Raw genomic sequence first — 27,983 nt, 5'->3', positions numbered from 1 at the left:
TAAAAAGTGCATATAAGGTAGTTTGGTAACTGGACCCTTACCTATGGCCTCCGTTTCAGTGGAGTACAAATAATAAATCTTTTCCACGACAGAGGGGTCCGGTGTACTAGCCCACGCACGCAGGTGACGTCACACGTCGTCCCACCCACATATTTCTGTAAACCACCTTGCGTATGAAGTATGGCGGCCCCAGCCACACAACTAGTACTCGGCCAAAGTTTATTACTCAGAATTTCACGTGAGAGCAATGAATAAGTCCGCGGACCGAGGGGTCGCTAACGAAGAGTTCGGCGAGTGTAAAGAGAGGAGAGGTTTTGCAGGAAGGGACGGCGGTCCGTCGCCGGCGGAGTTTCCTCGATTTCTCGTCGCCTCCTTGATTGAAGTGCCTTCAGTCCGGGTACCACAGGGGAAGAAGCTCCACAAGACGAGTAGAGTGGACACGGAAGTTTGAAACAAACTAATTAATGTGGCTCTGGAAAGCCTGCCTGCAAAAGTATCTAACATCTTTGACCGGAAATGTTTCTGTGAGGCATTGAAGTGCACTTGTTGTCCGACTTTTATGACCAGCGTGTTCCCAGCAAGAGCCAACTGTTGACTGCTCGATGTGTTCTGGCGCTGCTGCTTAGCACCAGCTAACGTTAGTTAGCCTCCATGGCTAACTTCAACACTAGCTTGAGGTCGCCAGCTAGCCAACAATATAAACGTTTCCTTGGACATGTAAGTTTGTGCTCACACTAACTATTACTTCACTTGTATGTGAGAAAAGTACACGTTTTATATGTGGCGAAAACGCATGTTTTTTATTTGATGACTGTGCACATCACTTGTGACTTAATGTGATTTGACATTGCTTTTGTAATAAAGCAAGTTGCCCAGGGACAATAGGGTTAAAACCAACAATAGTTAACGCTCTGGTGCCGTTTACTGGCCTTATTTTGTCAGTCTAAGTCGTTTTTTTAATGCACTGACGTGTTTCCCAACCAACTTAACTTGTTTATGTTTATCTGATTTGTTTAACCTGTAGTACACCAACACTAGCTTGTCATTTAAGCGGTTTGATTTACATATTATGATAAAATTCAGTGTGCAGGCATTAAATGCAGAAGACATTTTATGGTGTAGGGCTGGGCAATAATCCAATCACAATCAACAGCAATATATTAATGGCTCACTACATATGTATCAGTATATATTTGTGCATGGTCCATATTGTGAATCACTTTGGATTTTTCAAGTAAGTTGCTTTGTGTTTTCTGTGCATAAAACCACTTTCAAACCACAGTTTAGTGGTTTCTTCATCTTATTCACAAGAGCAAGCGGTCTTGACTCATCAGACAATTGCCAGGATAGTAATCAATAATAATAATAAAACTGATTTGAAAATGTTTATCCTGATAACTTTGTTGGCCCACAGTGAAGGGTTGTGTGCTGATTTCAAATCAGTAGATATTGGTAATAATCATAATAAATGTTTATCTGGGGTAAAAGTTGAGTTGCTCTTGAGTGAAAGTTTGACGTTTGTCATATTGATATAATGTCCAAAATTCTGTGTGGGAAAGTGGTCTCTTTGTACCGTGGTCAGTACAATGTATAATGTTTTAGTGACCACATTGTTGAAGAAAGATTATTCAAAATTAAGATAATGCTATACATTTTGCAAGTTTTGCATGCAAACAGGAATTTGGCACAGAAAACTATATGACTTATTCACTTGGATTAGTCATGATGTCCGTTGCAACGTGCCCTAAAGCATTGGAATGCACTTTTGCTGTTAAAAAGTACAACATATCCTCCAGGAAAATCACAAGTACTTTTCTGTTTTTTTGTTTCTCCAGATACCTTCACACTATCTTCATTTGACCTATGAAGCACTCAGGCTCCATTGATGCATGATAAACAGAGACATACTGGAGTAATAAGGATCTGCATAGGTGACCTGCGTCACTCATACTTCACAAGAAGACAGGCTGAGTTGGGGAAAGGGGCTCCCCTCCCTGCCTGGGGGGCCAGCTATTGGACAGTGAACTTAATCCAGCTTGGAGAGTCCCGGCTGCGGCCTGGCACTCTGCCCTTATGGGGCAGCAGCCGGGGAAGTTTGTAGGGGACCAGAGGAGACCCAGTCTGCCGGCTTTCATCAAGGGTGGGAAGAGAGAATCTTCACGCCATGGGACCCAGCCCTGCAATGTGTTTACTGTGCACGGTAAGAACAAATCATTCCAATGAATTCAAATGTATTGACACACTGCAACACTGATCAGTTTGGTTTGTTATGAGATTGTCTGGGATCATGTCCATTCACTGGACTAGGGTAACATATTACACACTTTCCCACTTGTGCTTCCTGCAGTCAGTTCAAGTGAATGACATACTCAGTGTACTGACATTTAGCTGCTTAAAGCTGAGTTTATAACTAGGATGTGGATGATGTTATTAATGTGTGTGTAGAAAGTGTAAGAGTGTACAGACAGTATCAACACAGCAGTCGTTGCGTCATTGCATATGCAGCTTGCTGGCTGAACAATTTGTGATTGCATAACCAGAAAAAGTCTTCACTTAAAAGCATGCAATAATATTTTTTTAACGATTCATAACACAGCCTACACTGTGCTCATAACAGTAACTTCTCATGAAGCCATTCTTTACTGTCAAATTTGTCACATGGTAACCCTAAAGATGGTTTGATGAATAGTATGTTTTTCTTGGTTAGTTGCTTGGTTTTTGTTGTTATGGTTTGTCACTTCACTATTACAAAATGTTATTTCCTTTTTAATACTCCTAGCAAGGCAGACTTCAATGTAGCATATAATGGGCTTTAAACTTCATTTACTGTGGTGCAGTATTGGTTCATTTGGTATCTTGGGCATTGTAAACTAATGGCTAACTGAATTACTGTCAATCCACTGTAGTCTGACTAAGACAGACAATCAGACAACTTGCCGAGTCTGAGAATACATGCAGATGTTGTTTACTGGTGCATTTTGTGTATAGTATTGTTTTTATACATAAAAAAGAAGACAAAAGTAAAACAGATCTAAGACAAAATGTCTGCTACTAGAAAGTAACTGTACCAAGGCTGTTGAATTTGTGTGGCCGGTATAACTGATGATCTGGAAAGAGAACAGTAAGATTTTTAAATGATTAGTGACAGTCCTATTCAATAATGTCCATTCCTTGCCTATATATTCTTAAACTATCTTGACTGAGACAGGGTTTGTGGAAAAGTCGGAAATGGTGCTGTCAGTTTTGTATTCGATTAGTCCTTCACAGAAATTGGTTTTACGCTGCAGCTGGCTTTGAATTGTTCCATGATGCAATATGCCTGTTATAAAATGAGTTTTTTTTTCAATGAAATGTGCGTTTAGTTTTTTTACATGTGCTTGAGAACTCTTTTTGCATGCAGTGTCTTTGCCCATCAGTTTTTCTAACTGTCCTTTTGACCCGTTGGTTGGCAAATGGCTGATCCAGCTTGTGTTTGATTGTAGGAGTACACCAGTGTTTGAGAGTTGGAGAGCCAGATCTTAATCATTAAATCATTAAAAGGTATCTTTCAGTATAGCTGTAAAAACAACATTTTGTATTATCTATTCTAAAAACATTTCTCAGAATATGTCAAGATTGGATATAGTCTTTTTCTTAATCATAAATCCTTTTGACCAGTTGGAACTAACAACTTTATAAGTTTGTTTATTTTGTATTTTGTGCATGAAAAAGCAATGAAATTTTAGCAGGTAGTCAGATAAGAGCAAATCTGAAATTAATTGTAAAAGTGGGACTGTCAGCACTCCACCCTCACTCTGCACTCCTTGTAGCCTTATATCTCACGTCTTCTTGTTATAGTCATAAAAATAACTTTTGTGATGGTCTCCTAAATTTATGAACCAGAATAGCACAACACACAATGTAACCTGGAGTGTTCATTTGAAATGATAGATATTTGTCCTATGCATTCATGCCTGCATTAAGTATGGGGCAATCACAATGAAAAACAAAACCTAGAAGGTTTTAGCCTAAGTGGAAAGAACTGATGTGGCAAGCACAAAGCACCAATAAGCAGTGCACAACAATATTTTAGTTAAACTAACCTCAGTTGAGAAAAATGATCTGAACTGTTTTAGCCCTTTAAAACGATCACATGCTATCGAAACAAATGCATGTCATGCATTTAGCTAAACTGATAAGTTTACCAAATGTGTCTGTTAGGACTGTGATTGCCTTGGCAGGAGTACTTTCCACTGTCTCTAAGTCTTGCATAATACAGAGGGGGACAGGACAGGGAAGGTCAGAAAAACACTATAAAAGGCTTTGCCGGTAAATGGATCGAATATGGCAAAGGGTCACTGACATGGGGTGTATTTGTGTTCCCTTCCTGATGAGCAGTTTACACCATGAAGGGGGATGTGAGTCATAGTCAAAGAGGAGGGCAATATCAACACATGATTTTACATCTACATGTTTTTCTTACTTCCTGGTGAGCCCCAACTAGTTAACACTCGGCGAGCAAGCGCCACGCTGCTTCTCCACAGGCAGGTTCAGACCTCTGCATGCAGCTGCCTGGGAGAGAGACAAGAGGCTGTGAAAGGCAAGCAAAGACCTGTCTCTGCTCTTGGCACCCTGTGCACTCTAGAAAGGAGGTATGATCTCACTGGCTAGATAGCACACATTGTAAGGGCTGAGCAGGGAAGTTAATTTCTGGAAACGCTGCTAAAAAAAGCAGCACTTGCATTGTTTCTTTTGTTGTTTTTTCATGTGGTTTAACTCAGAAGATTATGGATCAGATTATAAAATGCAGTCGATTACTGGGCATGTTTAAAAACACCATGTGAGCACATCATTTGAATTTATTGGAACATTTCTTTCTAGTGCAATTCTTGACTGGTGTATAAAATGATCAATTTTGCAGTTAAGTATCAGTTACTACAATATCTGTATGCTTTATCACTACCTTATCACGGCAACAGTGGCACCGTGTTGTAAGTCCAAAAGCAATTTATTACCTTTCAACTGGTGTATTTGTAATAGGGGTTAATAAAAGACCATGTCAGTATCCATTGTTGAAAAGATTGATGCCTTTCAATTGTTTTCCTACCATTCCCTGTGAAAGAAATGAGGAAGTCTAAATACTGAATACCGTTTTTTATGTTTGTATGGTGTGAAGCATGGATGTTTTCCTTTAAGGCTCTTGTTAACATCAGACTTCAGATTTTTATCATATAAATAATAAGGAAAATAATTGCCCCCTGGTGGCGACATTTATGAATTCATATATATGTTTTATTAGGATTCCTTGTTCACAAATAATACTCAGTAGTGTTTTGTGTTGTCCATAAGTCAATGAGTTGTTATTGGAATTTATGGTGGGAGAAGGGTGATTCTTTTAATTTGTGTGCTTGTGAACATCCTTTTTTTGGAATAAATTGGCTGCCATGATTGGATTTCTTATTTTAATTTATATCTCTGGTCCAACCAAGGAGAAATATGACTTGCAATGGGTGCATTCCTATACAATTAAACTGTAACACCCCAGAGCAAACCCATTCCTGCCAAGCTTTAGTAGTATCGACATGAAATGCAAGCCATACAGGAAGGCCCTGGCACATTACATCATTACAGGTCTTAAAGAAAGTAGATTGTAGTGTTTTGTTTATTCAGTCATTTAGTTCATGAAGTTATGTCTTACTTTGTATGAAGCTTAACCTATTTAGCAATAAACCCTCTGAAACTGCTGTGTCCTAGAAAACAGTGCATGGGTTTGACAGATTGCAGCTCTGGACAGTGATCAGCTATTAATTGTTGTTGTTAAACTGCAGGTAATTTTAAGTTACCAACAACAAAAAGTCTACCTATGGTCAACAGGCACATGAGTAGGGTTGCAGAAAACAGAGGAACCTCTGGCATGTTGCTTCTTGCTTGGATAGATTTCAGAATGGGCACAACAGGGCTTTTCTTGTTACTGATGCTTCACCCCACAATTGTTCCCTGGTTGATGCCTGCAGGCTAACCTGGCAAATCTTCAAGTATGTTCAAGGCACATTACAATGTGGGTTTAAAGGAAGATGACACCCCATTCACTCACAGTCTGTATTAGCAGATTTCTATTCGGTGCCACAGGGTACTGGAGCACAGTGAACAGGGCAGAAAATGGGAAAAACACAATATTACTCACACCCATTCTGCGTTCATTCATTCATTCATTGTCTACAGCTTTATCCTCCAATGAAGGTCACTGGAGCCAATCCCAGTTGACACAGGGAAAAAGACAGGGTACACCCTGGACAGGTCGCCAGTCTATCGCAGGACCAGCATACAGAGACGGACAATCATTCACTCTCACATTCACTTACAGGCAATTTAGAGCACTCAATTAACCTCTGCATGTTTTTGGACTTTTGCGTACATGACTGAATATACTGACCTGTCTTTGGAAAATATTAAAGGAAAGGCTGATGATTTTAACGTAATAAGGACTGATCATAAGACTGAGAAAAATCTTTTCACCTCTTTATAAAACTTGACCTTATATAGTTGTATTTGGGGCAGAAGGTAGACAATCTGACCTGCGCGCGTGTGTTTCCTGCAGCAGCGTGTGTTTCCTGCAGCATCTGCATTCATTGTGTATGCAGGAACTGGATCTAATGGGCTCTTTCTTGGCTGGAACTTGGCGGAATCTATACAGTCTAGACACCAAATATCCTCCCATGATCCCTGTGGGTCCTGAAGATGGAAGGAAGGGGTCTGTATTTGTGTTTGTGTGTGTGTGTGCACGTGTGAAGGCATGCTTGCGTATGCACACCCACATACATATCCACTCGGCAGGCGCCTCATAGTAATTCTCATTCAGGACAGCTGTTAGGCCCCTGGTGGCTTGTCCCTTGCTATCACTGGCAATGAGTCCAAACTAGAAGACACACACACACAATGTCACCCTGTGTAATTCAACTAAATAGACTTCTCTTTTATCTGATCTGTGTTCTACATTGGTGGGGTTTAAATGTTCTTTCCTGATTTAGAAACTAGTGTTAATATATTCATACTGTGTCTTACTGAAAGCATTTGTTTCTTTGTTTATGTGTGAGACACATTTGTGCCTTGCTGGATAACACCTAGCTGATTACCAAGTGTCCCCTCCTTTAATCAAGTCTCAACCACCTGGAAAGGAGTCTGCTTTATTACCACCAGTCACAGATGACCAGCAAAAACAGCTGTGTTTTATAAACCAAAGAAGTCAAGGTGGTCTATGCCTCACACGTTCCCTTCATTTCTAATTATTCATTAAGATTCATGAGGCCTTATTTTCAAGACATGACAAGCACACATTAAATCTAAAAATTTGAATCTAAGAATCATTCTATGGTTCCATTTGTAGTACTTTCTTCACAGTCAGAGTAAATATTGATGAGACAATGGGAGTACAATTGTACAAAGACATTGTTGGATGATGATGCACGGATGCATCAATCAACAGAAAAAAAATTCCTGTAGTTAACAAGCCCTTTTTACTATGGACTTTTTAATTTGCCACAGTAAGAGGTGCACATTTTACATTCTGTTTTCTCAGTGTCATACTCCTGCTAATGCCAGTGAGCTAGTGTCTATAGTACCAGGACCAAAGCTGCTACATGTTAATACAGCTACTGTCAGTTTTATTTACACTACCATATTTCAAAATGCCATTTGTCATCAGGGACTGTTGTGGTGCTCTGTGACTATCATTAATGGATTCCTGGCCTCATACTTTCTCGTGCATCATCTATGTGACCTGTTGTGAGAGGGGTATATTGTGTAATATTGCCTATTTTGCACAGAAAAAAGGAGAGTGAGTTGAACGTAGGGCAAGCCACAGCAGTGGAATGAAGAATGTGACCTCTTGTGCATTCCTCTCTCAAAAAACTGGTGCAATCCCCCTCCCTCCCCACCTCCTTTCTTTCTTCTCTTTTCTACCATTCCCCTTGTTTCCTCCTTGTCATTGTCTCCCTTTATGTTTTTGTCTTGTTCTCGTTGTAAGTTTTTCATTAGGTGGATTTTACATAGCATAGAACATTTTTATAGACATGGAAAACAATGGCCCAATTGAGCAACAGGCTGAATCAATGAAAATCAGCAGACAAACAATGGATCACGCAATAAAGTCACAGTTTAAAATGGCAAACAGAACATAAACATCTGGCAGTGTAAGCAGCATTTTGAGTAGGTATGTTTTTGCTCTCAAGCTGCTTTATGTTCTGCTTGATGTGCATGACAAAAATAAAACTACTCAAACTGTGACATGATCAGCTAATCATAATGGCATTAACTTGAGGGGGCGTCTCAACTGCTAACAAAAGAAAATTTCACAAAAGCATACACAATCAAATATTTTTCCTTTTATGCAGATACAGTTTTGCAAAGAACAATAAAACATGCACGCATGTTGGTTTCTCATTAAGGCATTGACTTTTACTCTGTTTTTGATTTCTTTCAGCGACTGCAACTAAATATGTTGTGAAATCGTAACTTTTGATTGCTCTGTTTTCAAACTTTGCATGATTTAGATATTCTCCAGTGATGCATTGCAAAATTTCATCACTTTACTTAAATTATAACTATGTGGCCATACTCTTCCAGTCATGGGGCAGGTATTTGTTATGTTACATCTAGTTCGACAGTCTTGAGGCGCCACAGTAAGAAGCCACCATCGTTTCCTTCTGTTTGCTGGCAACCCTTCCACTGTACACACACACACACAAACATGCATTATAACAATACTCGCATGCATGCTGAGAACCTCCAAGTTGACTTAGGAATGCAGTGTGGGAGCTCTGCGCCACCTGGGTCCACACACACAAACACACACACACACACACGCATGCAGAGGGGAAAAAAAGAAACACCCCTTGTTTCTTGCGCCATGTCTAAGCAGGCGGACTAAGCTGCAGACACAGCTGTTGCTTTCTCTGCATAGTAGACAACCTGCTAACTTGCATGCCAGCTCTGTTTTTGTAAAACACTTCATCCATTTATGGAGCCCATCATTCTAAAAGCATCTAAACCCCGAGCAGGGAATCGGATAACTGTCCAAGGGACCATGATTTGACATGGGGCTACCTTAGCCATGTTTTTTCTGTCCCACTCTATTGTTGTCTGAAGTGATTGTATTTTTCCTGACTAGCCCAGCACTGTTATACTGTCCTGTCTCTTTGTTTTTTGTTGTTACGCTCATCTTAATAGCACTATAAGAGGGTGCATGCTATGCTTGCTGCATCTGGATCCACTTAGACTCAAAGAGGAGCCCAAGCAGTTCCAATGCTGCAGGCTGAGAGCCTTGTAGCTGGAGTCACTCCTCTTTGTATCTGTTTCTGTTTTTATACCGATGGGCATACAGACAAATGGGGTCTTTCTCCAGGCATCCAGATAATATCTGTAGCTGTTTGTAAAAGTCTGATAAAGCAAATAATGCCGTTTCCTTTGTCCATCTCCTTAGTGTCATTTATTATGTGTTTCAATTCTCAGTTCAATTAGATCAAGTCAAGTCAGAAGCCGTAGCAGAATCTTTGGTTTGCTCATTTAATTTGCTGTAGTATTGCAAATCTCGCTCTCATACAGAAACACACACATTTTTCTTTCCTTCTTTGCTTTTCCCTCATGAAAAAGTTTGGCTCTCCTAGTCCCCACACTCATAAAACAATGGAATATAAAAAGATGTGCCTTTATGACAGCAGTCTGTGTCAAATTGATTAGTTTATCTGAGCTCTGAAAACAACCATAGCACCTTGCTGTCTTCACATAAAAACACACAGGTTGTATTTAGACAAATTTCATTGGCCTCGCTTTGGTGCCCTTCATTTTCTCAGACCTTTTCATCACTGATGATTAGCACAGCGTTTTAGCCCTGTGATAAAAGATAAGTGATGAATCAGACCTACCTGTCTGTTTGTATAAATTGTGAGATTTTTACTCTGAGCTAAAATCCATACCGTTCAGTTCTTAGCAGGCTCGCATATTTTTGGCACTACATCGTTTTGTCTGGGCCTTTTTCAGCCTTGCTTGTGGAGAAATGAGCAAAGGTTCTGCTTAGTCACCTGGTTTGTGTTGCCCTATTTTGTGTCTGTCATCATGGTGAAAGGGCTCCAATAGGTCGGCTGGGTTTAACTCCCTCAGTCTCAGCTCTGTGTGCTGGCAAGTCAGCACGTCCCATCTGTACTGGAGATTGTCTGTAAACTAAGCCGACAATAAACTGTTAATGGGTCACCTCAAATGAGAGCGATTTGGCGAGGGAGGCAGAGTTTGTATGTGAGCATGCATACAAAATTAATTTCATCTCCTGATCAATGACCTTTGGGAAAACAGATTCTCACAAGGGCAGAGAAAAATCAACATAATGAAAGTCATTTGTCTTTTCCTCTCTGTATATATTTACTGATTTCTACACAGCAGAATTTCCTTCAATGTGTTTGCATGTTTCACTGTCATCGACATCACTTACTGAATACCACCACAGGTTTTGACGCTAGAGCATTTAACCTTGAACCAGATCAGCCAATGTTCTGTTCTTAAGTGTCTGTCCTCCCTGTGGACTGTGGTACATTGAGTGGAGAATAAGGTGGAACCCTAAACCCCTTCACCTCATCTGTTGGTCTGCATGCCTCAGACACTCTGGCTGCATTCTCCAGAGTCCTGAGTAAACAGATACATGCACATGTATATACATACATCCACATGAAAGACTCATGGAAACTGGCTCTTGATTGACTGATATTTAAGTTGACTTGACTGTTACTGCGGAGTTAGTCGCATCAATGAAGGATGAGCCACGTGCAGTGCAGAATATCCATTATAACGAAAATGTCTTTGTCTCACTCCTCATCTCCCACCATTTTCCGTTCTCTGTAATTAGAAGGTCTGCTTGGTTTTAAAGTGTAATAACTCTTGGTTCATTACTTTGAAGGACAGAATTATTTGTGTTTATGTGTGTTTGGCTGGCTCACATTTCTAACATTGTTAAACCGTGTGATTATGTTTGTGTGTGTGTCCCCTCATGCTTGGAGTGAGTAGTGATGCAGTCGTCAGAAACCCACATGGCATAATATTCTGGGTTAGGTTCTCCTTACTCCCTGTTATATGAGCATTTCCATGACCAAGTATTGTGATATATGTATTTATGTCAGCATTCTATTCAACACCAGTATGGCATCATAGTTGCTGCCCCAGTTGGGAGTTTATGGATACAACCTGTTCTCTGCTAGAAGGTTTGGAGAATGGAAACAGAAAAGCAGGAGGGGTGGGGTGTACATGAGAGGTAAAGAGCCAAAAAATTATCCCGTGGGTGGATGTACGTCAGCTAACTGTTAACATACTCGGCTCGGATTATAAAATGCGAACGAGTGATACAACTATGAGCTCACCTCCAAACAATGTGCTTCATGTTTCTCCATCTGCAACCTTTTTCCTCTTTCCTCCGCAGCTTTTATAGCCTCGCTCCTCTTCCCTTCATCCTCTCATTTCCATAACACTGTGTGTCTGCGGTAATTTAATGGGCCTTTCTCAGGTCCGAGGAAGCCTGCTCTTCTTAATTGGATGTTTTGGAATGGTGCATGAGGAACACAAATAGTTGCAATGCCAGTTGTGCAGCGATGATGCAGAACTTGGTGACGTGTGACTGGATGTTCAGAACACTGAGGTCATAACTTACAAAGCCACTAAGACTCAGCCATGGAGAAGAATGTACATAGATGCTAAACAGAACACCCTGGTCACTAACCAGACAGCATAAAATAGTGTCAGTCCATGTCTGACTTGTGATGTGTTCAATCACTGGTGTTGATTTGTTTGGATTGTCCCCAAGTGAAGTTTAAATTACACACATTTCCCTCACACGTAGGTCTGCTCATCATTGGCAAAGGTCCTGTAGAGACTAGATTGGCCAAGTGATGCATTATCATCTGCAGTGCTTTTGAATTCATCATTCCAACCTTTTTTTTTTTTTTTTTAATCAATAGTTTTGTCTCAGTGTGCAGCTTGCCGAAAGCTTTGCGTAAAGATGTTTCTAGGAGATTTTGTGACTGAGTTGCTCTCTATTTTCATCAGTCACGTTCTGATCTGGAGAGCGCCATCTCCAAATCTCATGCCTTCCCAATTCAAGGGACCTTCTCATCCTAAGATAAATATTAGTTTCATATCGTCGTCACTGATAAGGAGGCATTTCTCATGTCTACTCTCTCAAGTTTCTTATCTATGCTTTCACTTTTGCTTTCAGAACTTATAACCAAAAACTCAAAATTATAAATATATATTTTTATAAGGGGCAGATTTTTAGTCATCACTTTTGGTGCGTAATTAGAAATTCCAGTGACCAGGCGCATACAGTAAAGTGGGTGTGCTCTCATGCTATTTGCATTGTGTCATCAACCCAACCTCCCACCAGTATGAAATTACCTACTTGACTGGCTCTCTTATCTTAAGTCAAACATGTACACAGAATAGGATGAAAATATTTGCCAGACGTGTCAGTAGATAGATTGCAGCTGCTTCCAGGTCCTCTGCGGGTTCAGTAATGAGCGTAATGATGAGCAAAAATGATTTTAGTCCATATTACGCAAGTGTGCATTTTAAAAGGAATAACACTACAGGTTTACTGCTTTAAAAGGACACATTTTAATTATTGCTGTGTTGAATTATGTCTTTGACAGTAAGAACATGAGATTCACAAATGCAATGTGTTGCAAGTGTGTAGGTGTCCTTTTCAATTGTCTACTAAGATTCAGCAAAGTCAAAGAAATACACACTTCTGACAAAAATGTGATACAGGCTGAGTAACAATGTACACATTTGGCCAAGATGATGTCAGATGGCCAAGAAATTAAAGAACCTACTTCGAGTCCAGTAAGTAAGAATTTGTGATGGGACAATATACAATATTATTGCTTATTGGCATTAAAAGCATTTACAATAACTTAATTGTGGTGAATTTCTATAAATTATTTTAATCCTGAACAAAGAAAAAAACATCCATATTTCACGTGAGTGAAAAATCCTGGCCAACTCACCAGCATACAGTGCTTGTGATCTTTTTCTTAATGTGGGGAGCCGCATCTTTCCTCATGACGTATTATTCATTCATTCATTATCTAATTATTTTTTACAAAATATATATGCAACTGATTAAGAATCTAAAAAATAATAATAATAATAAAACACATTTTTACAGCCATCGCAATAATATCATGAATCTCAATTATTTTGGTCAGGATCGTGGCATAAATGTTTAAAATCTTCCCATGCCTACATCTAATGATCTCCCTTTCCCCCATGCCTCAGGGAACAAAGGTGGCTTTGCCTTTGTTTGGGATGTTGTTGTTCTTTGTCTGCATTGTACTCTTCTTCTTTTCAGAAGGCACAATGCATGCATTGGCTGATTTGTCTCTTTGGCTGAAGAAACATGAAGGCGCAAGAAGGCTAAAAAAAAAACAATATTTTTTTTATTTTAAAGCAATTATACACTTAAACAAACATAGTTTGGCTTATATATTGCATTTCTGCCAATAGTCCTCCTAAATGTTACACACTGGACCTTTAAATAGCTAATTTGAGGTGTGACTAAGCGTCCAAAGGAGTTGTACATACAGTAACTTCACTTGGAAACAGCTGAGAAAAGACAGATAGGAGACATAAAAGTTATAATGTGTCACCAGAGCTCTTCCCCTCTGCCTAGTGTGGTTTGTTAATTTCAGGTATGGCCAACCCACTGCTGCATGCATATAATGTTTACTTCTCTCCCATTTTGTGGCAAATGAGCCTTGTGTGAAGTCCAAGGAAAAGGTTATACTTTGCTCCCTTTTTTTGCCAATGATTGAGAGTTTCAGATATGTATTTAACAACCTAGGCCTGTTTCCAGAAGTGATTATTTAACCTGTAAACATTTCAGACTGGAGAGAGAAGGGGGGAAAGCATGGCTGAGAAGAAGAGGGGGGCAGAAAGACAGTCAGAGGGGGAAGGGGGTTGAAAGTAGGAGGAGGAGCTTCTCGTAATCATCTTATGACTTCATCGGAAGATCAGAGATTCATACTGGAAGTTCAGTCGTTGCTTAGACCCTTTGAGCTTTTATCTCATATGTTAGCATTGAGTTTGGATGCTTTTGTGCTGCTGTTAGTTCTTCTTGGTGAATGCTTGTGTGTGTGTGTGGTAGCGGTCTCTCCCTCTCATTGTGTGTTTGCTGCTGGAGGTGGGACGGCTCAGCTGATGTCATTGAGTGCAGCAGGCTGAGCCTGAAAGAGGCCCTTTGTTGGCAGTTGTAGCACGAGTAGTTCCTGTGCCTCAGATATACACTCAACAGTGGACAGGAGGAGAGGAATGGCACCGCTCAGACTGCACTACTGCCCACTCAACTGACAAATTTATAAGTCTAGCAAGTTTCTGGACCAGACCCACACTTTTGGATTGGTCTGTGTATTTCAAATGCGGAGCTAATCAAAGCCCAAAAGCCAAAGAGGGGGGAAAAAACATGGAGACGCTGAGAAAAGAAAGTTGGTAGACTTTGCCGGACAGCGGACGCTACTTTTTGTGTCGGAAAGGAGCGGGAGATAAAGAGGATTTACAGGAACTGGAGGGACAAGAGGAAAAGAAAGACAGTATATTTCATCGCCTATTTTGGCTTTGTGCTTTTAACTTCTCTCCATTTTTTCCTTGTTTGAATTTTTCCCTTGACTTGGACACATGTAGAGGGGGAAACATTCAAGAGACGTCTGATTTGAACAAACAATACAATTTTTGAGCAGGACGGGAAAAAAAACAAATGAAAATGCTGGAGATATGCCTGAAATTGGTGGGGTGTAAATCTAAGAAAGGCCTCTCATCCTCCTCCAGCTGTTATTTGGAAGGTAAGAATGCTTAGTTGATGGCTGTAGTGTTGTGTCTTAGCTTTTGCTCAGATTTTTCTATGAGGATGTGTAAAGGACAATTTCAAGTGGAGGAAGAAAATAAAGGGGGTATCAAGACATGAGAGGGAAGAATAAAAGATGAAGTATCAAGTAAAGTCTAAACAATGATTTCTGGACTGTGGAAACGGAAGAATGGGGAGGAGAAAGCACAGAGTGAGTGCAGGGGAGGGCTAGGGAGGCCAGACACACTGGCTAGCTGCAGAGGAAAGAAGTGGAAAAAGAGACGGAGAAGAGAATACAAGGAAATCTGACTCCTGGCTGTGTCCCACTTAACTCTTGTTTATGAGGAGAGGGGATCTAATCTCAGTCTGTGCCCTCTCTTTCAGTTTTTTGCCATGTCCTAGTACTAGGATCACATGTACTAAAGAACAATAACTTATTCTTTTTAATTTCATATTAGGTTGTTCTGGTCGGTGTAACTGATTTGCCAAGGGGAAACACAAGGGGAAGTTGAAGAAATCCAGGCCACATAGTCAGCATTGTAATTGAATTTTATCAGAAGAAAAGGTTCCATGTGTGCCAAAGATTTTGCAACGAGATAATTAAATAGATTAAAAAGTCCTGCTTAGATCTGAAGGACTAATTGCAATATATTCATCCACATTTCGTTGTGAATCATTGCAAATGAAGCTTCATAGTGCGATAGAAAAAGCCTGGCTTATGATTAATTTTCTCCTGACACGAAGGAACGCATTTACTGAGGTCAGAACCCAGAACCACATCACACTATTATTCTGCTGTTCAGTTACAATTAAAATTGAGATGTATTTTGCATTTGCATTTCATGACATTTTGTTCTAAACAATGTAAAATTCAATTTTGGTTGCCTTCTTTCCACCTGCTCTACGTTCCTCCCAAAAGGCTCAGGCCGGAATGTCCTGATGATATCTCCCACAAAAAGAGTCATATCATGTGATCTTAATACTTTCTGGTGAGGACAGAAATAAGCAAGTGCAGGGTTTCCCCCTGTCAGTCCTTGGAAGTAGGTGGCTTGGGACAATCTGTTGAATAGTTTAATGCTTCCGATCGCAGACTTCATCCAAGGTGTAAATTAGCTCATTGAAGATGACTGAAACTGAAACAGCACTCTCTTGGTCATGAGCACCAGGATGAAGTGAAACCAGGCGTCATGTTTTTTGTTGTTTTTTCCAAGTCGTTTGAAAGTTTCTTGAAGAAATTTCTGTGTTGCATCAGTGGGGGAGTTTGGGTGCAGTCACAGCTATGTATATATTTGTGCATGGTCCACTCATACTTACTCACTTTGAGTAACATCTCAGTGAAGAAGCCAGAATATGGTCTAATTTCTCCCACTACATGGCTCTGGATAGCTGAAGTCTTTTACAGGGTCTCATTTCCATACCCCTTATCTTCTGGACTCTCTGAGTGTTTGTGTTTTGGGCCCATGTGTCAGTGTGTTGTCACCTTCTCACAAAGAGCTGTGGTATTTGTGGCCTGTAAAGTGGACATGTGGACATACTTTATGACCAGGCCAAACTCTGGACATATGGTATTTCTTCCTCGCTGTCAAGTCTGGATCTTATTTATCCGTCTTTTATCTGATCTTAATCTCTTCTCTCAAAAACCCCCCCCAAAAAAACAGTTGTGCTTTTGACCCTAGTTGTACTGATATTTTAAATTTCCATTTACAGCACTTATTAGGAACACGTTACTTTTGTTTACACAAAAAAATTGTTATTTCTTTTGCCATTTATTTACAGTTGTGAGCATGAATTTACCCTAAGGCCCTGTACAGTTTATTACACTGTTAACAGTGTTAGACTAATATTTCCATGATTTCATACTGGCAAAATTTGTATCTTTAATAAATAAATACAAATTGGAGCTTGGAAGTAAAAAAAAAAAAAAATACAGACTGGTCAAGATTGATGAGTTTTCATCCAAGGCCAGACATAAATGACCAGATAGGAGTTTTTACTTCTTTTGACTTACCATTTTAGTTTTTTCTCACCAGTATTACATCTAAACATGGATTAATCGCAATGTTTAAGATATCCAAGCTCTCAATCTGAGGCTTGGATTTGTTTATTTAATCAAAAACAACTTGAAGTGCAAATGTAGCCCTATTGTTGCTTTATTGCCGGAGGCACATTGATATCTATGTACATCTGAGGGAATATTTCCTTTTTTGTTAATTTCACACACATTTCAGTGTCTGAGCTCTCATGGCAGGATTGTGGCCTAATAGAAGTACTACATTTGGCTTTGATCTTCTCGCTGTGTCGAGGCTGGCCAGCCTAGCTTGGCAACTTGGCTGTGTGAAAGTCTTTAAATGCCCTCCAATACAACAGTGCCTGCAACTTGTCAACAATGTCATGTGACTGGCTGTGAGCCACATACTGTACTCGGTGTATTCTGTTTACTTCCTTGGGGTTGCTCTAGTTTTTAGTTTTCTATGGTTTGAACAACAGAGCTCCTTCTTCTGGGCTAAACGTAAGCACAGTTAACACTTTTACAAAAAAGATACTGATCGTTGCTTTCTGCTCTGGATTTGATAACATTCTAATCATGATGATGATGATGATGCATGTGACTCTTCTGTACATGCTCAGTCAGCTCTCTGCTCTGTATCCAGTCGAGCCATATCCATTTACTTAAGTCAAAATTCTTGACGATTCTGGCTGATTTTCAACTCAGACAATGCTTTTCAGGCAAAATATGTCATACACGCTATGAGGTATCGCATTACTTTTTTTTTTGTTCATGTGCCATTTTTCTCATCTAATATCCATTTGTGAAGTCCAAGCTTGATCTGCTCCCGTACTTTCTGGTATATGATGAAATGTTTTTAACTTTCAGAGACATATTCAGGTGAATCTAAGGGAAAAAAAATCTTTTCAGTTGACAGATATTATGTAATGAATAACTGGTCCATCTTGTGTGCTCAAAGTGAGAAAAGCTTAAATTCTTGTTAGGGCATGCCATGGCTTTCTTATAAAACACACTTGGCTCTCTAAAGCTAAAATGTGCCCTCAGACCATTGCTCCTAATTGAATGATTCATAGATGTTGAAATTGAAAGACTAAATTTCAGAGAAACTATGGTTGAGGTTGACCCATTTTCTTATTTTCTATTTTACACACGGGGTTTGAAATCGCAGGACGCCGCTTGCGTGTGACAACAGCTGAGCAAGCCACACGATAAAGATCATGATGAGGGCCAAAATGAGCTGCAGGAAGTTCTCTCCTTACTTCATTCTCCTCCATCTCATCTCCACATTCTTTCCATTTCTCACATTTTATAATTTAGCCACTGCTGTCTATCATTAACATAAGTATAAGTTAAAGCACCCTGAACCCATTACCTGTGAGTGCACACACATTCATTTCACAATTACAGTGAAGCTTCATGCTGAGACACATTCTCATGGTCTCATCTGTGGTATATATCTACATTTATTTTAAGAGAATAGAAACGGAACGGGTAACTGAACCAGGAAATGAGGGTTGTAGAGACAGCAGGGACAGGGGGTGTGGGTCACATGATCAGGTTTATTACTCTAATCCCATGGTGGGATCACAGCTGATGGGATGAGGGGATGCAGAAGAATTTAAATGACACATGGAGAGGCTGAGAGCTGACATAGTTGCTGAGTCATTTAACATGTGTGAAGTGGCATGGGAAAAGAGCTTCACAATGTTTGCTGCATACCAAACACACACCTACGCATCACTCTGTTTCCCTTCTGAAATGCATAATCTAAAGTGTTTTCCTCATATTCTGGTCACCGACATGTGTTCAGATTTCTAACTCTCCCTTTCTCTCTCTAATTTTCTTTTCAGAAGCTCTCCAAAGACCAGACTTTGAGGGTCAGGGTCTGACAGAAGCAGCCCGTTGGAATTCCAAAGAGAACCTGTTGGCTGGACCCAGCGAGAATGACCCCAACCTGTTTGTGGCACTCTACGATTTTGTGGCCAGTGGTGACAACACGCTCAGCATTACCAAAGGTGAGGGAAAGAGAAAAGAGTTGTTGTTGGATCCAAGTAATATTTTGTACATTTCTGGCAGCTTGTTTTCCATAAGTGTGGATGTTGGAAATAACTTGCAAAATTGCACCTCCAGAGAAAGTTGTTGTTGATACGGTGACTGAAAATGTGCTTATTTGCTTCCCATCCTGTTGTTTTCCCCCTCTCTATCTTCATCCCCATCTGACTCCTGCTTCCTGACAATGGTCTCATCCGTGGATTTTTTTCCCTCTTCAATGAACAATACCACAGATGGATTGCATAGACAAACAGAGGAAGGAAGGAGAGAACATATGTGCTGGAATAAACTAAAAAAAAAATGCCTGGACAACATTATCAGTTCATTCTATTGTGGCCCACTGCACAGCAAATCTTATTTCATTTTGGGTCTTTATGGTCAAATACAGATGTAACTATTTGTATTTGATGTAAGCCACAGAATTGGCTACATTTATGGTTTAGATGAATAATTTGAAGATATTTCCTGTCATTTTCAGTGTAATATGGAAGAAATCAATTTCCTGAGTTTAGTAAACCAAATTACCAGTGTAAAAGAAAACTCCCCAAGTCCCTGTTGTAAGGAAAGCGGACATTAAATACTGTGGATTCCTGCATGTCTGACTTGAACATGCTGAGTTCAGCTTTTCTACCATATTATGGTAATCTGTTACTTAATGTGAAGAATATGGAGGATTTATAACAGTCCCAGCTGTGGAAATATTCATTCCAAAATCTCAAAAACAGGTATCTTAGCCTCGCTTTTCTTTAATTTTTGATCTTGCGTGTTTACCAGGAGAGAAGCTGCGCGTGCTGGGTTACAACCACAATGGTGAGTGGTGCGAGGCGCAGACCAAGAACGGCCAGGGTTGGGTGCCATCCAACTACATCACACCGGTCAACAGCCTCGAGAAGCACAGCTGGTACCACGGACCAGTGTCGCGCAACGCTGCAGAGTACCTGCTCAGCTCGGGCATCAATGGAAGCTTCCTGGTCCGCGAGAGTGAGAGTAGCCCGGGGCAGAGGTCGATATCCCTGCGGTATGAGGGCAGAGTCTACCATTACAGGATTAACACTGCATCTGATGGCAAGGTAGGCATCAGTGAAAACACAAGCTAGGTTTGGTTTAACATTCTTTAAAGGGAAATGTGTGTCTCCATCCACTGCAGTGGGGTCATGGAGATAAGCAGTAGGTGGCACACAACTCCCAGTCATCACAGAAGAATAAGAGGGCCAAGCAAGATTAAAACGTGTGTGATGAAAAAGAGTTTAGTTGCTGCATCCCATCTAGTGTTGTAATGATATCTTCTTCTTGCACTTTACACATGCTTCCTCTTGTCTACCTCCCTCAAGTGAAGAACCTTTTATGTGATATAAGCAAGCAATGTTTATTTTATTTTTTTATCCACAATATTGACTGCCCCTCACACAGTAATACAACTGACTGGGGTTCAGAACTGACCAAATTAAATATAACACAAGTTAGGCAGGTTTAATACCACTGCTGAGGGCAGAAAATGTATAAGTACAATAAAGCCTACATGGCAGGAAATCACTGTATGACACATGGCAAAATCTTACACATTGTTCTGCAACTGCTGTAATTGACTAGAAAAGGAATTACTTTGGTCCAGTGCTGTAAGAATATGTAGAATTTAGTTTATCACTCACTCAAAAAGTGACTCACAATCCTGCAAATTCAAAGAATCTGAGGTTAGAATTTGAGGTTTAGTGTATTGTAGCAGTTAAAACCATTGGTGTGAAATGCTTGGGTTATTAAATATGTCTGGAACACTGTTATATTAGACATTTTATACAGGGTCCATGGCGTCACATGATGGTCATGACAGATTAATGGAGGCCATATTTCAGTGTGCATACTGCAGAATTCCCCAGTCTAGGATTCCCTCCACATTGCAATGTCAAGTCAAGAAGCCACTGCCATTTTAGATGGGTCACCCTCCTGTCTGTGATGCAACGAAGTGAGCTCGCTTTGGGGAACACAAGCTATGACAAGAATGCACCGCTGTGCTGCTCATAATGTCCAGTAGACGCGAGGGCAGCCAGACACTGACGCCCATGCTGAGACACGCAATAGCACAGACAGATGCAGCCAAGTATGCACACACAAAACAAACGGACGAACACAGATGGCGACAGCACACGCACACGCACATACACACACACACACACTCTCACACTCACACACACTCACTCTTAGTTCCTCTTCTCATATTGTTTTCCATTCTCCGACTGAGGCACAACTCAAGAGTCTGGTATGAGGGACTTCTCCAGTAATTTGAGGTTACCTCAGGCAGCACACCTCCAAAGCTGCAGCCCTTCACACTGACTCTGTCATTAACATTGCTCTGAATAACTAAGGTTTGCTTGTATGACTAAATACTCATGGTCTAATCTAGGAGGGCGGCCAACTGACCATTAAGCCCTCTTTAAATCTCAAAGGTCTTTTCACTACAGTCAAGGTTATTCTGTTTTATTCCTCCTACACCCTCAGCTCGTGCATAAGAGCCCGTTCATAAGAAAAGTAATGCAAAGATGACATTTTAGGGCAAATCAATATAAGGATTATGTAAAAGAAATTGCACAAAGAAAGACTGTGCATTGTTTAAAATCCTCCCCTCCAGTCTCAGGACATCTTGCAATGAATATGATTTTCATGTATTATGTTAGCAGTGTGTCACTGACCCTTTTTAGTTATGGCTAGATCTTTGTATTGATTGTTGTAATACCATCTAATTTAGATGGTATTACAACAATCAAGATTAGATGATCTAATGCATATCTGCACATGAACATGCCTTGTCTTGTCATATTTTGGAAAATAGATGATAGTTTACATAAAGTATCTTATGAAACTGGGCTATGAAAATGTTATCGTGGTTTGACAGAAATTGGTGTTATTGCAGTTGGTTATAAATTCTGTCGATATCCTGGATCGAGTTGGACTCTTGTGTGCGTCAATTCAAATGTGAAATTTTCTCTGCCTTTTCTCAGCTTTACGTCTCATCAGAAAGCCGCTTCAACACACTGGCGGAGCTGGTGCACCACCACTCCACGGTGGCCGACGGCCTCATCACCACACTGCACTACCCAGCGCCAAAGCGCAATAAGCCCACAATCTATGGAGTTTCCCCCAACTACGATAAGTGGGAGATGGAGCGCACTGACATCACCATGAAGCACAAACTGGGAGGGGGCCAGTACGGGGAGGTGTACGAGGGTGTGTGGAAGAAGTACAACCTCACTGTGGCAGTCAAGACGCTAAAGGTAAGATGCAAAACACGTATTACCCCAATATCTTTTGTTTCTGTTACAAGTGTGTCAGCTCTAAACCTTTTAATATGGGTGAATAATGCTACCCTCTGGTGTTATATAGATGTAACTGCAGCCAGTCTATAGATTTGCTCATTTTTGCCATTAAATCTATCCAGGAGGATACTATGGAGGTGGAGGAGTTTCTCAAGGAGGCGGCTGTTATGAAAGAGATCAAACACCCCAACCTGGTGCAATTGTTAGGTATGTTTTGTCTTATTGCCCATTTATACACTCGAATCCGTCACCCAGTAATAGGACAGTAAACAAACGATTATACATTAAATGCTCAATTTTCTTGACAGTTTGAAATGTGACTCATATATGTATAATTAAAAAATAAAAAATTCTCAATAACAATGTCTTTATATCACAGGTGTGTGCACACGGGAGCCACCGTTCTACATCATCACAGAGTTCATGACCCATGGTAACTTACTCGACTACCTGCGAGAGTGCAACAGAGAAGAGGTCAACGCGGTGGTGCTGCTTCACATGGCCACACAGATTTCTTCTGCCATGGAATACCTGGAGAAAAAAAACTTTATACACAGGTATGTGTTAAGATCTTAAAAAGGTTCCCTTTACAGAGGCTACCTAGATGTGATTTTAGTTTCGAGTATAGAGACAGATCGTTCTTCTGAGCAGATCCCCTCTCTCACTGTCCATCTGTTCTCAAAGGAGGACAGACTTTTATCACTGAGAAGCTGGTGTTGTAACGTTGCTCGTTTGTTCTGGCATGTTTAACAATGTCCTTTTTAGAAGCAATGAGATGATTTATGTCTCTCACATTTGCCAGAGTGAATTTTAATTTTCAAACCTGACAAGACTCAGCTTGTTACTCTGCTCCACATAAAACATGTGTAGAAATCTAAAACTACACTTGGTGTTGCAACAAGACACACCACTGACTTTCCTTTTTCTTCATCTTTGTTCTTTGCTGTTTTTGTTTCTTTTGGATCTGAGCTTATAGAATCTCATGCATTATTCTTGACTATTTTACAGGGATTTAGCGGCCCGTAACTGTCTGGTTGGGGAGAACCACTTGGTGAAGGTTGCAGACTTTGGTTTGAGCAGGTTAATGACAGGAGACACCTACACAGCTCATGCTGGAGCCAAGTTCCCCATCAAGTGGACTGCTCCAGAGAGTCTGGCCTACAACAAGTTCTCTATTAAGTCGGATGTCTGGGGTAGGTTTCATCTTGTTTGAATTCTGATTTCTACTAGAATATCAAATTTATTTCAAATTCAAATCAAATGTAAGAAAGTCAGTGAGAGTTTTTAAATGTCCTGTGAACAAAAGACGTTTATTACATTGAAGAATCTTGGATATAGTATAGAGTGTGCATAACATTTTCATTAATTTACTTAATTTACTTCTGAAATCTCATGTTTTTTGCTTACAGCATTTGGTGTTTTACTTTGGGAGATTGCAACCTATGGCATGTCTCCTTATCCGGGCATCGACTTGTCCCAGGTCTATGAGCTTCTGGAGAAAGACTACCGCATGGACAGACCAGAGGGCTGCCCTGAGAAGGTCTATGAGCTCATGAGGGCCTGTGAGTATGCAGAATATGGTTCGAGGGTTTGTTTTCTATTGGAAGGAAGTTTTTTTTAAGTGTTGCATATTTATTTATTTTTTGTCTTCCTGCCAGGTTGGAGGTGGAACCCTTCAGAACGTCCCTCTTTTGCTGAAACACACCAAGCATTTGAGACGATGTTCCAGGAGTCCAGCATCTCTGATGGTCAGTGCTTTTCTATGACCACATATGCCCTCTATCAGTGAACACTACACATGCCATATTTTTCATGTGTGATATTGTCGTGTTTGGTTAATTCTTGAATTAATTCTTAGAGGTGGAAAAGGAGCTGGGCAAGAAAGGAAAGAAGGCAACATTGGGCCCCATTCAGCAAGCTCCAGAGCTGCCCACCAAGACCAGAATTCTCCGCAAAAACATGGACAACCGGGATGGAGATAGTCCAGGTGAGATGGACCCGCAATGCTATAACTTGTCGTGAAATAGTCCTTGTAGCTTTTAAGATACTCAAACATATGAAACAATTTGTATAGGCTAACAGCACTAAGTGTATCTTTGAATTAACAGACCTGTCTTGGATCATTGTTTTTTGTCTGTCAATTCTTTTGAATTATTTTATGATCCTTCATCGCTGATGATTCTTTGGTGATTCTGTGCTGCTTCCTCAGACCCGGTTGACCCTGAGGCAGCCGTGTCATCACCCATGCTTCCCAGGAAAGAGCGGCCTCTCCTGGACAGCAACCTGAATGAGGATGACCGCTTGCTTCCCAAAGACAAAGACAAGGACAAGGACAAGACACGTGGTTTACTCAGCCTCATCAAGAAAAAGAAGAAGAATGCACCAGCTCCACCCAAACGCAGCTCCTCTTTCAGAGAGATGGACATCCACCATGACAGGAGGGTCGTGACTCCTGATCTCCGTGACGGTGACGGTGTCAACAACGGTGCATCTCTGACTGTTAATGACACCACCCATGGCCTTGATTCCAGGTTCCTGGTTACTAACAATATTGGGGCAGGGGGAATCCCCAACGGTGCTCCTACCTACCCAGGATCATTATTCCCCAGGAAGAAGGGAGCTCCTGCAGTGCCCGGCCCAGGAGGCAAGGCAGCCACCACACCACCCAGTGAGGAGGAATCTATGTCCAACTCAAAGCGTTTTCTCTGGTCCTCTAGCATTTCCACTGTTTCAGATCGCAATGAGTGGAGGTCGGTGACACTGCCGCGGGACTTGGGCCAGCGCCACTTTGACTCAGGTACCTTTGGGGGCAAGCCAGCGCTGCCACGCAAGAGAACCAATGAGCAGAAAGGAGAGGGCGCCCCTCGTATGGGCACCCTGACGCCCCCGCCACGTCTAAATGTCTGCGATGTTTCCTCTTCCTTCATAGGCAAAGACACTGATCACAGCCCTGGGTCTAGTCCCCAGGCTTTAACACCAAAGGTGGATAGAAGACCAGGTGTGCTGGGGCTGGAAAACTCCAAAACCAGTGCTCTGCATGCAGAGCTTCTCAAGCCCAATGTGTTTCCTGCTTTGGGTGCAGCTGGGGAAGAGTGCAGGGCCCGCAGAAACAAGCACCCTGTGGACTCATCCTCTGCCAGGGAAAGAGGGAAGTTACAGAAACCCAAACCAGCCCCACCTCCACCACCCACCAATTCCAAAACAGGCAAGTTCTCCCGCAGCCCCACTCAAGAGCTTCCCTCTCCCTCCTCCACCACTTCAGACATCAAAGCTAAGAGCCTCCCCTCTGTCTCGGAACCCCAACACACAACCACTGCCAGTGACCAAGGCCGCTCACCACTCGGTGAGGGCTCCAAGAAGCTGCCCCTGGGCTCCACCTCCAAACCTCAACCATTGAAGACCTCCACCTCCTCCACTTCAATGACCACCTCCCTCTCCAGCCAGAGCCTAGGAGGCTTCTCATCTTCCCTCGCCTCACCTGGGGATCAGAGCTCACCCACTGCTTTTATTCCCCTCGTGAACACTCGACGCTCTCTCCGCAAGACTGCACCCCGGCAGGCCTCTGAGCGCACCCCCAACTCAGCCGTGACTCGCGACATGGTGCTGGACGGCACCAAGTTGCTGCAGGCGGCCATCTGCCGCAATTCGGAGCAGACGGGTAGCCACAGCGCTGTGCTGGAGGCCGGCAAGAACCTGTCCAAGTACTGCATGAGCTACGTCGACTCCATCCAGCAGATGAGGAACAAGTTTGCCTTCCGCGAGGCCATCAACAAGCTTGAGAGCAGCCTGAGAGAGCTGCAAATCTGCCCCACTGCTACAGGGGGCGCCAATTCACAGCAGTACTTTAGCAAGCTGCTTTCCTCTGTCAAAGAAATTAGTGACATTGTTCAGAGGTAGCACCCTTAAAGCGTCCAGTATTACCACACAAAACTGATACTGTATCTCCCACTACCCGTTTTTCTGAGCATTTGCATGAACTGTGGTTCATGTTGAGCTCATGTTGGAGAGCTGAGGGTAAAGTCTGCTTAAGAGCAGCAGCAGAGTGTAGGTTCACACTACAGAACACTCTGAAACACATAAGCCTGTGGTTATAGTGGATTGAATCAAAGAAATTTGTCTGCTGACATTGTTGGACACAGTTTGCAATATTTGAAAAGCCTTAACTATGAATGAACAGTGTCTTTTTGGCCTTCAGGAGGCTCAAGGGGACAATGTTTGATCAGCATGAATTTTTACCAATCATCTTTGAAATGATCGCGTCTTACATAGTCAATGCGTCCCCCCCTTCATCGGTGACACAAGTAGAAAAAAAAAGGCCTGTGATATTTGTTTCCATCACTGTTAGATTTTTTTTTTTTCCTCGATGCTGACGACAATGAGAAAACAAACCAAACACTTAACCTCATTCTGTTGTTTTAACACTTTTCCATCTGACTGATCTCATGGTTTCCATTTTCACCTGTTTGAATTGGGGCGTTTCTGGAATCAGTGTTTGTAACCTGAGGCCTCCGTCCGATGCTTTCCCAACATTGTCCATCACTTTGCACCGTGTCATTAGTGATTGGTTGTGTGCTTGGTGATGAAAACACCTGTGTTTGTTCTGTATGAATGTGTTTTTTTTGTGTGTGTGTGTGTATGTATGTTTTTTTTGCAGTATTTGCAACCATGTGCCATAATAAAAGAAATGGGAGCGAGGGAATGAGGGAGAACAAGCCACTGGCCTTTTCCAGAATTGCTTCACCGCACTCCTTGAGAACAAATAGACCTTCTGACACTATTGGCAGTGCTGTTTAAAGACTTCTCACATAACAAGTGTAGAGAAGTGGCTTTGAGGCTGAATTGAGCTGGGGCTAGAAATAGCTGTTGTTTTTTTTAATTGGATTTAAATGTTTTGTCTCCATTCAGTGGAGAGGGACCAGGGTGATCTACAACTCAGTAGATCTGTTATATATTTTCTCAAACTTTCTCGTATAAAGGTTTAATTCAACTTTCTTCTCAGTCACAAACCATCAGTAGCAACTGGGTCTCTCAGCAACAAGCAGTGATCTGTACATGGGATCACAGACTGAACATGTTTCTATGTGACTATTGACTTCATATTCACATAAATTCACTCTAAATGCTGTTTCAGAGGCCTGTTGACCCCTGCAAAAAATATATGTATGATGGGGGGGGGACACTGGACCGAAAATGTTTATGGACCTGTCACTTGCTGTCTTACATTATGTGTGAGGAGCTGACCATTATAGATTTAACGAAGCCACAGAATTCCACTGTAACACAATGTTCCTTCACTCACGTCTGCATCTATTTTTCAGTGTTTGAGCTGTAGTCGTCTCTTGCCATTATGCCCTGTCTGACTGCGTTGCCTGAGGACACAAGTCAACCACAAGCTGCCTTGACTTCTACATGGTACTGTCAGTGTTGGCGTATGGTCTGTTGTTTTGTTTTTTTTTAATTCCTCTTGACCAACCATACCACTACTCTTTGTGACTAAGCCTCCACAGATTTTTGTAGACAGACTCTACTTTCTTTTGTAAATGTTTTATTTTTCCTGTTTGTTTCTCCCTCTAGCCTTGGTGCAATTTTGTTGCAATAAAATACAAAGCAATTGTGCTACTTGAAATACATCAGAGTCAGGTACTTTCTCCTCCCCCCATGTGAGCCCACACATTTGATTCAAAATTTAAATCCCAGGCTCCCCCCCCCCTCCCCAAAAAAATAAACAGACATGCATCAACAGGTTATGTATAATTTATTTTTG

At 41.4% G+C, this 27,983-nt stretch overlaps 1 protein-coding gene across 2 annotated transcripts; it reads left to right on the top strand.

The window, feature by feature from the left end:
• Positions 1-147: 147 nt before the first annotated feature.
• abl1 (c-abl oncogene 1, non-receptor tyrosine kinase) lies at positions 148-27,849 on the top strand. Of its 2 annotated transcripts, XM_044012264.1 has the most exons (12): positions 148-717; positions 1,836-2,200; positions 18,710-18,874; positions 19,686-19,981; positions 21,905-22,177; positions 22,342-22,426; positions 22,599-22,776; positions 23,228-23,412; positions 23,629-23,781; positions 23,878-23,967; positions 24,078-24,206; positions 24,429-27,849. In XM_044012264.1, exons 2-12 carry the CDS (start codon positions 2,074-2,076, stop codon positions 26,114-26,116), a joined length of 3,369 nt encoding a protein of 1,122 aa, XP_043868199.1. In that variant the 5' UTR covers positions 148-717; positions 1,836-2,073; the 3' UTR covers positions 26,117-27,849. The 2 variants fall into 2 exon arrangements, with proteins under 2 accessions (XP_043868199.1, XP_043868200.1); XM_044012265.1 differs by lacking the exons at positions 148-717; positions 1,836-2,200 and adding an exon at positions 14,035-14,849.
• The last annotated feature ends 134 nt before the right edge of the window (positions 27,850-27,983 follow it).

The sequence above is a fragment of the Solea senegalensis genome, linkage group LG21 (assembly GCF_019176455.1).
Source record: "Solea senegalensis isolate Sse05_10M linkage group LG21, IFAPA_SoseM_1, whole genome shotgun sequence".
NCBI lineage: Eukaryota > Metazoa > Chordata > Actinopteri > Pleuronectiformes > Soleidae > Solea > Solea senegalensis.
This window is presented reverse-complemented; position numbering and strand designations above follow the sequence as displayed.

Coding starts and splice junctions, on each gene's coding strand:
- abl1 (XM_044012264.1), top strand. CDS start 2,074: ATGGGGCAGCAGCCGGGGAAGTTTGTAGGGGACCAGAGGAGACCCAGT. Junction 19,982..21,904: donor ACACTGCATCTGATGGCAAG/GTAGGCATCAGT, acceptor GCCTTTTCTCAG/CTTTACGTCTCATCAGAAAG. Junction 23,413..23,628: donor TATTAAGTCGGATGTCTGGG/GTAGGTTTCATC, acceptor TTTTGCTTACAG/CATTTGGTGTTTTACTTTGG.